General features: G+C 48.0%; 1 protein-coding gene across 1 annotated transcript; it reads left to right on the top strand.

Annotated features, from left to right (window-relative positions):
* The first annotated feature begins 700 nt into the window (after positions 1-700).
* On the top strand, positions 701-8,571 carry prdm1a (PR domain containing 1a, with ZNF domain). The gene is made up of 7 exons (XM_058053297.2): positions 701-893; positions 2,812-3,150; positions 4,063-4,182; positions 4,441-4,693; positions 5,735-6,768; positions 6,861-6,989; positions 7,080-8,571. The coding sequence occupies exons 1-7, from the start codon at positions 867-869 to the stop codon at positions 7,602-7,604; spliced, it is 2,427 nt and encodes an 808-aa protein (XP_057909280.2). The 5' UTR covers positions 701-866; the 3' UTR covers positions 7,605-8,571.
* Positions 8,572-9,261: the final 690 nt, after the last annotated feature.

The following is a 9,261-nucleotide window of genomic DNA, read 5'->3' as shown; positions in this document are numbered from 1 at the left end:
GTGCCCTGTGATTGGCTGGTGACCAGTCCAGGGTGTACCCCGCCTCTCGCCCGAAGACAGCAGGGATAGGCTCCAGCACCCCCGCGACCCTGGTGAGAAAAAGCGGCAGAAAATGAATGAATGAATGTGTTATTTATTTCCCCACAGGACATATCTGTCTTTTCTTCTTCATATATTGTATGACATACACATACATAGATACAACGTAATGCATTTTATGTACTATATATGACATACACACATAGGCTATGGAACTCACATAATGTATTTTATTATTTTTACAAAAGCACGTGAGGATGTATTTAAAAGGGAGAAAGTGTGACATAGTGAGAGTAGACAGCACACACGCAAACACAGTACACTCAGTAACAAAGTGGAAATTAGTCAATACCACAAAAGGAGCAGACCTGCCCCCTACAGGCGGTCAGTGTGTGCGTGATTGTGTGTGTGTGTGTGTCGTGGGGCATCCTGGGACACACACACACACAAACACACACACTTTTTCAACTTCCAACTTAAGTTGTTCTTCAGTGAGGATGACTGTGTCCGTGTGTGTGTGTGTGCTGCCTCAGGTGAAAGCTGCAGCGGGTTCCGGGGGCGTGGTATGATGACAGAGGGCGTGGTTAAGTGAGGGGCGTAGCCAGTCGGCTCCACCTCCTCCGCCTTCTCTTAGTGAAGACGCGCTGATTGTGTCAGACACTTGAACACAACACAGCGACGACATCACACACACACACGCACACACGCACACACACGCCGAGTGCCGTGTGGAGTACCAGCAGGAGCGGGACAACGAGGGGGAATTGCACCTGTCCTCCCCTTAAACACACACACACAGACGGAGAGGTCCTGAGCAAGACGTCCTTATGTGTGGATGGGAGCAAAGTTACACCGTGAGTACTAAATATCACTCTTTTAATAACTTTTATGCAACTTGGGACAAAAATAAGGACTTCTGTAAAACAAAGAATTAGAAAGCTTAATAAAAAAAAGCAAACTTTAGCCATTTTAAGGTTTAAATTTGACTGTGTCATTTCTGCTTTTTCTGTTTTTTATAAAGTGCTGCAGTGGCTTTATACATTTGTAGAGACAGTTTTCATCATTTTAAAACCACATTGTCATTTTTTTAAGTGCCGGAGTGTCGTAATACATTTATTACGGGTAATTTTACACGTTTTAAAAATCATTTTTAGTCATTTTAAAAAGTTCTGCATTGGCTTTATACATTTATTCCTGAGTGTTTTACATGTTTTTTAAGCCTCATTGTCATTTCTAAAATGCTGCAGCTGCTTTATTCATTTATTAGTGATTGTTGTACATGATTTTAAAATAATTTAAAAACATTTTGTACATTTTTTGTGGTAGTTTTACATGTTTTTAAAGCCATTTTAAAGTCCTATAATACATGATACATTTGGTAGTTTTAAAGGAGCCATTTTTTAAAAACGTTCCGTTTTGTTTGATGACTACATTGGGCTTTGCTGATAAAGTGATTGAAGAATGTCTTGGCACTAAAGACAATGAATTGTGCTTAATTGCATTTTCTATCATGTTAGATTTATTATTTTTCTAGTTATTTATAATTTTAACATTTTAATATTAGAGCTATATTTTTAAAGTATATGTAGAATTGCTTTACCTTTTCTGTTAGACATTTATATTTGTTTAAATGTACCACTACGAATAATACAGTTCCTGTATTTATGTTTGTCTATTTATGACATTTTAAAATGTGTTTACAATTGTCTTGAAAGATCGGAGCAGATTTGAAATGAATTTTGACATTAAAGTGAAATTCCTAGTGGCTACATGAAACTTGTTGGCGTTGCAGCTCAGTTTCACTTTGAGTCGCCAGGCTCAAACACAACTGATTTTAATAGCAAGTAAAGCAGAGAATAAACAATAACTCACACATTTTGGTGTCTTAGCATTCAAATCGCTTGCATGTCTAACTTGCACATGGATGCAATACATTGCAATATTTCTACATTGAAATAGAAATAGATTTTGATAGATTCGAACCCACTTTATTACTGGAATGAGGAAGAGTAGAGTATTTTAAGGCGATGGAACAATAATGACAAGCTTGTAAGAGGAGGGTTGATTATTTGTCATTTAGCGTGAGGTCATCTCCTTGTGTCAGAAAGTGTTGTTTTTCAGGGGGGGGGTTATTGGTGTGTATGTGTGGGGCTGTTTTGGGTGGGATAGCGTTTGAAGTGTTGTTTGTGCTCCTGAGACCCCCCAAATGGAAAAGTTTTGGCCCTCCCTTTGTAGACCCCCCCCCCCCCATCTTCCTCCTGGTCACCAGGATGGTTTGATAGTTTGGTTCCGCTACTCTTTTATTTGCTTCTAAATGTGGCGACAAATATCATGTAAAATATATCACTTAAGGCCTTAGAATATTAAATAATAAATTTTCTTTGTCTTACATAATAATTATTACACTTCTAGAGGAACTCCAGTTAAAAGCTACTTAATAATAATTATGTACCAAGTCATTAGTTGGATGCTATCATGTCCCCCCCGTAATTGTTTCCCCGAGAGCTTCCTGCTTGTGTGTGTGTCATAATCACGCTCTTCCTCTCCATTAGTGTTGATTTTATCATCTCTTCTTCTTTGTTTCCTCTTTTCACGTCTTATCAGGCTCCGCCCACATCTCTTCTTATCTTATCTTTGGTCTCCTCTCGTGTGGCCGCGTCCATTGCTTTTCTTCTCCTTCCTAACTTTCCTTACGTCCTAAAGCCTAGGTTCTGTTTGTCATCTGTTAGTGGTCTTTGAAAAAAAAAATTTCCTCTCCTCTGTGTCTGTCAGGCGACCTCTCAAAGCTCGGCCATGTTGACCAGTGAGGGGGCGCACACCATGGAGCAGGACGACGTCCACCCCGCCGCCAAGATGGCCTCCGTCGGCAGTACCGGCTCAGACGGCGCAGAGACGGCCACGGACTCCGACGTGGACATGGACACAGACGAGGCGGACATGACTCGCTGGACAGAGGCGGAGTTTGAGGAGAAGTGCACGTACATCGTCAAGGACACCACGTGGGAAGCAGGGCCTGATGCTGATGCCGCCGCCGCCTCCGCCTCGGTCACAAGGGCCGAGGCCTCCCTGCCCAGGAATCTGATATTCAAACACACAGCCGACAACAAGGAGGTCAGACATGTGCACACACACACACACACACGGCAACATCTGTAACACACACACACACAAACGTGAGTCAGATGTGGGTCACGTCAGGAAGAGCGGATTCTCGTCTCGTCGTAAAACACACATCACAGAGTGGAATCTCTAAGTGTGTGTGTGTGTGTGAGTGTGTGTGCCCAAAGCGGGATACACACACACATAGATTTAAAAAGATGCACTACCCCATCCTGCTGACAGAGGGAGCCGTGCGGCGTATGACCTCCTGACCTTGTAGGCCATATGGTGATCACATGAACTGATCCATCCAATCCATGACTTGTTACATAAGACACTTCCTGTATTTACTCTGGAAAAGCTTTATCGTGATTTTTTCCAATAACAGACGTGGAAGAGTCCGAAAGATTCATCATCCCCTCCTCGCCAGCCTTGTGATGGGGGGGGGGGGGGGGTCAATGTGTGATCACATTGATTTGTTCATCAGGTGTTATCAAGAGGAAGTGGAGAGGCACTGACTGATAGCGGAGAGGAAGAAGTGAAAGTCTGAGTCAGATTAGTGTGAAGGTTTATTAAGCCCCCCCCCCCCCCCCCCCCACACACACACACACACACCAACTACCAGTGCTGGGTTACATGTTTGTATCAATATCCACTGAACAGCAACTAAATGTGTAACCAACAATTTTAGGCAAATTCCAACCACAAGCGCTTTAATGGCCAAATGTGGATAGTCGGTGATAGCAGGGCAGGCCCCCTTTGGGGTACATGTTGAGGTGACCGCGTGAGGCAGCAGAGGTCTATACTCAAAAATAATTCATCAAGGTTGGCATGATACTGGTGCCAGCAACTCATTCTGCCCCCACTGTCACCTCAGTACTTGAATTTAATGCTGTTTGTGTGTGTGTGTGTGTGTGTGTGTAGGTGGTGGGCGTGTGCAGCAGGGAGTACATCCCCAAAGGGACGCGCTTTGGTCCCCTGGTGGGTGAGATCTACACGGCCGACAGCGTTCCCAAAGACGCCAACCGCAAGTACTTCTGGCGGGTGAGTGTTCTTGCTTCCTTGCGAGCCTCAAAGACCTCTTCCTGTGACATCATCACCGCTGCTAAGGAAGGAAGCGGGGATCGCTGTGTCCGTGTTTGTGAAACACGCGCAGAGTGGGGGTGGAGGTGGTGTTGGTGTTGTGGCGGTGATGTCACATGACAGTTCCTGTAAGTCCACAACAGTGATGGACTGACCCACTTTGTCACTGCCAGGAAGTGTAGGTGTGTGTGTGTAAAGTGTGTAACTTTCCTTTTTCAGATCTATGCCGATGGCGACTTCCACCACTTTGTGGACGGCCTGGACGAGACGCGCTCCAATTGGATGCGCTATGTTAACCCCGCCCACTCGGCGGCAGAGCAGAACCTGGCAGCGTGTCAGAACGGCATGGAGGTCTACTTCTACACCGTCAGGCCTGTCCCCGCTGGTGCCGAGCTGCTGGTGTGGTACTGCCATGACTTCGCCCGGCGCCTGCACTACCCCCCCTCTGGGGAACTCATGATGCAGAGACTCAGTAAGTCATCCTGATTGGTTACTTCGCCTCATGTGGGCGGAGTCATTACTATGTGTCTTTTAAGTCACTAAGAGTCAATTGAGACATGGTGGCCTACAAAGCAAGGAGAGTGAATTGTGGTGGTGATGGGGGGGGGTACGTTTGAGCTCTGAAACACACATCTGTGTGTGTGTGTGTGATGAACACACACTTTCTCCATCTGTAGCATCTTTGTAGTGTTAGCACTTGAACACACCATGTGTGTGTGTGAGATTTGTCAGTTAAAAAGAACAGAAGAAGTGAAGGAGTGAGCCCCCCCGCCCCCCCATTGACTACTTGAACTTCCTGGCTAAAGGGGCGGTGCTGACAGATTGATATCTCCAAGATGGCGGTGGTGTTTGTTTAGTGGACGAGAAAAGACGAGAGGAGGAAGAGGAGGAGGAAGGCTCGCTGATAAGCTCAGTGTTTACTCACTGCCGCCTTACTCCTCACTCAAGGCCCTCTGATGCGACCCCCACCACCACTCCACACACACACACACACTCTCTCCTGGTTCAAAGTGGGCGGGGCTGTAAAAGGCTTACGGATAATAGATGGCGGCCATTTAACAACCTAAGCGAGCTGACATGTCCAAGCTTTTAGAGTTTGTGATGTTAATCCTCTCTTTCATCACACCCCTGGAGTGTGTGTATGCATGTGTGTGAGGAGGAAACACTCCACTTTGACCTCTAATCTGAAAACAATAGCTTGACAGTCTGAGCAGAAACAAAGTAAAAAAAAAAAAAACAAAAACTTTTTTTGTCGCTGGACACCTTTTTGTGTTTACGCAACATCTTCACATCACATTAAAAAATGCCAGGATCTGTGTGTGTGTGTGTGTGTGTGTGCCTCGGTCCAGTCGACCTCTCACATCTCTCGTCCATCAAAGTGTCACCTTAGTTGTGCGTCGGACTCACTAATGCACTTTTATCTCCAAACTTAAACAGCAGTCAAGACCGACATTGCTTTTAGTTTTCAATGCAAGTCAACTCCCGCTGACCTTTCACCTTCTTGTCGTTGCAGAGCAGTCGCTCCTGGAGGTCAAGCAGCAGCAGGTGAGCGCTGACGAGTGCGCGGCAGAGGTGTCGGGTCCTTCGCTGCCCACCGCCACCCCCAAGCCCCCTAAAAGGGAACACAGCGTCCTGTCCATCCTGCGCGGCAGCAACAGTGCCTCCAAGAGCGAACCTAGTCGTCCGCTGCCCACCCGCCCGCGCTGCACCTACAGCCCTGATCACCCCCTATACCCCTGCGCCCTGTACCCTCCCCTCAGGGGCCACATCAACGAGGACTTTCTCAAAGCAGGCCACCTGCCGTACCCCCGTTCCCCTGGAAACCAGTCATCAACCACACCCAGCCCGTCGGCAAGGAGCAGCCCCGAAAGCAGCCCTCAAGGGAGTCCGTCTGCTCCAGTGCCAGCTTCGTTTTACCCCACTGGACTGGGTCCCTACCCCAGCTACTCGCCGCCGTCCGCGCCCCTCTCACCTTTCTACCCCCCAACAGCACCCTATTCACGCTACCTCCTGCCCCACCACTACCCTCTGCCCGGCAGCGGCGTCCCCGCCGTAGGAAGCATCTATCCCAGGATGTACCCTCTCTACAGTAACCTCCTGCCACCCCACATGCCCCTCCTCTCATCAGATGCAGCTGGTAGGCGATTCCTGTCTGACCCTGCCCACCCGTCCTCCATCTCCGCCCACAGGGACATCCTCCTGCCGGGGCCCACCAGTGCCTTCTCGGCTGCCACCTCTCTCAAGGACAAGGCGGGCCCGCACCACCCTTATGCCGGGCACCCACACCCTTCCGGCCACACTCCCACGAATGGATCCCCCACAGCGGGCATAGCGCCGCCCAGTGAGCGGGCACCCACCAAGCCTACCTCTGCCCTACTGGGTGAAACCATTTCTGACGAGGAGGCGATGAATCTAAGCAAGGTGAAGCGGGCCGTGGGCTCGGCGGGCTACAAGGCTCTCCCGTACCCTCTGAAGAAGCACAACGGCAAGATCAAGTACGAGTGCAACATCTGCAGCAAAACATTTGGGCAGCTGTCAAACCTAAAGGTGAGGCTTTGCAAAGTTAATACTTCCGTGTTCCGCTGGTTCTGGTCCAAAGGAGTGTCACTTTGTTGACATTCTCACTTCCTGTCGTGCAGGTTCACCTCCGAGTCCACAGCGGTGAGCGACCCTTCAAATGTCAGACATGCAACAAGGGCTTCACACAACTGGCACACCTGCAGAAGCACTACCTGGTCCACACAGGCGAGAAGCCGCACGAGTGCCAGGTGAGGCTTTGGAGATGCCGGCAGGGCCGTCTTTTATGCAGCGGTCTCCAGGCAAGGAGCTGACGCCGTGTATGTTTTCCTCCCCGTCAGGTGTGTCACAAGCGCTTCAGCAGCACCAGCAACCTCAAGACTCACCTGCGCCTCCACTCGGGTGAGAAGCCCTACCACTGCAAGCTCTGCCCTGCCAAGTTCACACAGTTTGTGCACCTCAAGCTCCACAAGCGCCTGCACTCTCGCGAGCGGCCACACAAATGCCCGCAGTGCCACCGCCACTACATCCACCTGTGCAGCCTGCGCCTCCACCTCAAGGGCTACTGTTTGGCCTCGGCCAACCCCCGCCACGCGCCTCTAGATGAGGTTCAGCGAGCCAACGAGGAGATCGAGCGCTTCGACATGAGCGAGCACGCTGAGCAGCTGGAGCAACTGCAGGGTGGCGTGGAGCTGGAGGCCATGTTGGAGAAGCAGGTCCTGGGGTTGCTGTGGCGAGACGGTGAGCGTCTCAAGGCGGCACACTTCCCCGCACGCCACAAGGGCGGCGAGCTCCCCTATGAGGAGGCATCGGTCATCAAGATGCGGCCGCTCATCGTGAAACAGGAGAGCGAGGATCAGGCGTGAGGAGCTTGGACTGTGTTGCCAGGAGCAACAGCTGTAAATAACCACTTCCTGGCGTGCTGGCAGCCATCAGGATGCTTTCAGGGACTCGTTACTCAGGGTTGAACTTTGACAATCACCTGGTGTCTTCTTTTCTTTTCCAAATGTAACCTCTTAATTTATTAGCGTGACCACGTCTTCATGAGGAACACGTGGAAGCAACACCCGTGTTTATCATCTGACCCACGAAAGAGCGAGAAGAACTCCGCTTCCATGCCAGCGTTCCCAGAGTGTGACTGTGTCCTTTTCCCATGCCCACTTAATTTAAATGAGGAACAAAGGGCAGTGTATGTGTGTGTGTGTGTGTGTGTGTGTGTATCACAAAAGTTACCTCAGAGTGCATGAGTGTGTGTAAAGGGAAGGCTAAAGGCAGATCTTTCTATTTATTTGCTCTTTTGCTACTTGAAGAAGAAGAAGAAGAAGAAGAAGACCATAGCAGAGTGGAGTGCATCTGGTCAACATGTAGCACACATATTTGTTTTTTTTTTTTATTTTGATTGTACTTTTTTATTTGAAAGACACTGTCAGTGACGTGGATGAGATTCCCACTCGACACTAGAAACCAAAGTTCACTGGACTCCAAACAGCAGGAAGCAGCAGGAAGAATGTGAAGAAGGCATGAAGGAGATAGATGCTGAAGAAGGAAAGACTTTTAGTTGTTTGTCCGTAGCCCCGCCCACACAAGCACCTCTCTATGCACTGGCCCCGCCCACTTCTCCTCCACTGTGTGCAGCGTTTTTTCTCTTTTTCGGCATCTTCGACTCTTCCTTGACCAAAGTGTCTCTCTGAGCTTTAACGACCCCACCCAAATGACTGTCTCTGTTTACATTCTGGTTTACAAAGTTATTTATGTGCAAAAATGTCCAAATGTGTAAATTATGATAATTATAAATGTTCACTGCCTTTAATCTAAACCCTGTCACTGTGATGTCTTTATTACCTTTAATCCATAAGAAACCCATTAAACACGTTAAGAGTCGAATACAGCAGGATTATATATTAGGAACCATTTTGGAGTGGTTGTCATGTGACTATCCCTGGGTATGACTGCCCCAAAATGGTAGCATGTCAGGTAATCTTATTTCCATAAGCTTATCTTTTTGGTATTACAGCTCATTTTAGAGTGATTTAACGCTTGCCTTATTTGTATGTCAAATATTACAATTCAACAGTTCTTAAGTCATTGAAAACAAGCCACGGAAGCTAGCTAGCATTTAGCCTTAAAGAGGACCTATTATGCTAATTTTTCAGCCCTTTGTATCGAGTTGTGGACTCCTATAGAGCAGCTACACACAAGAACCAGCACAGAAACCTTTCTAGATCTTTCAGAATGTGCACCTGTTCCAGCTGTATTTCTTTGGATTACGTGGTTCCTGCGAAAACTGTGGGGTTTTTTTCCACACATGGCCCGCCTCCAAGGCGCACCCACTCCGCTGTGGTTGGTCACACTCCCAAGTACTCAGGAGGACTTCCATATAGCTGCCAAACCGAACTTTATAGGAGTTGTAATAATCATAAACAGCAATTTATCTTTTTAAAATGTCCGCTTTTCTCAGGAAAACAGGTTACTTCAAGGCGTCTCTCAATGGTAAGTAGCTTTAGTATTTTAGTGTTAGGCTGT

Source organism: Doryrhamphus excisus, linkage group LG5 (genome assembly GCF_037039965.1).
Source record: "Doryrhamphus excisus strain RoL-2023G ecotype Guam linkage group LG5, RoL_Dexc_Guam_v1.1, whole genome shotgun sequence".
NCBI lineage: Eukaryota > Metazoa > Chordata > Actinopteri > Syngnathiformes > Syngnathidae > Doryrhamphus > Doryrhamphus excisus.
This window is presented reverse-complemented; position numbering and strand designations above follow the sequence as displayed.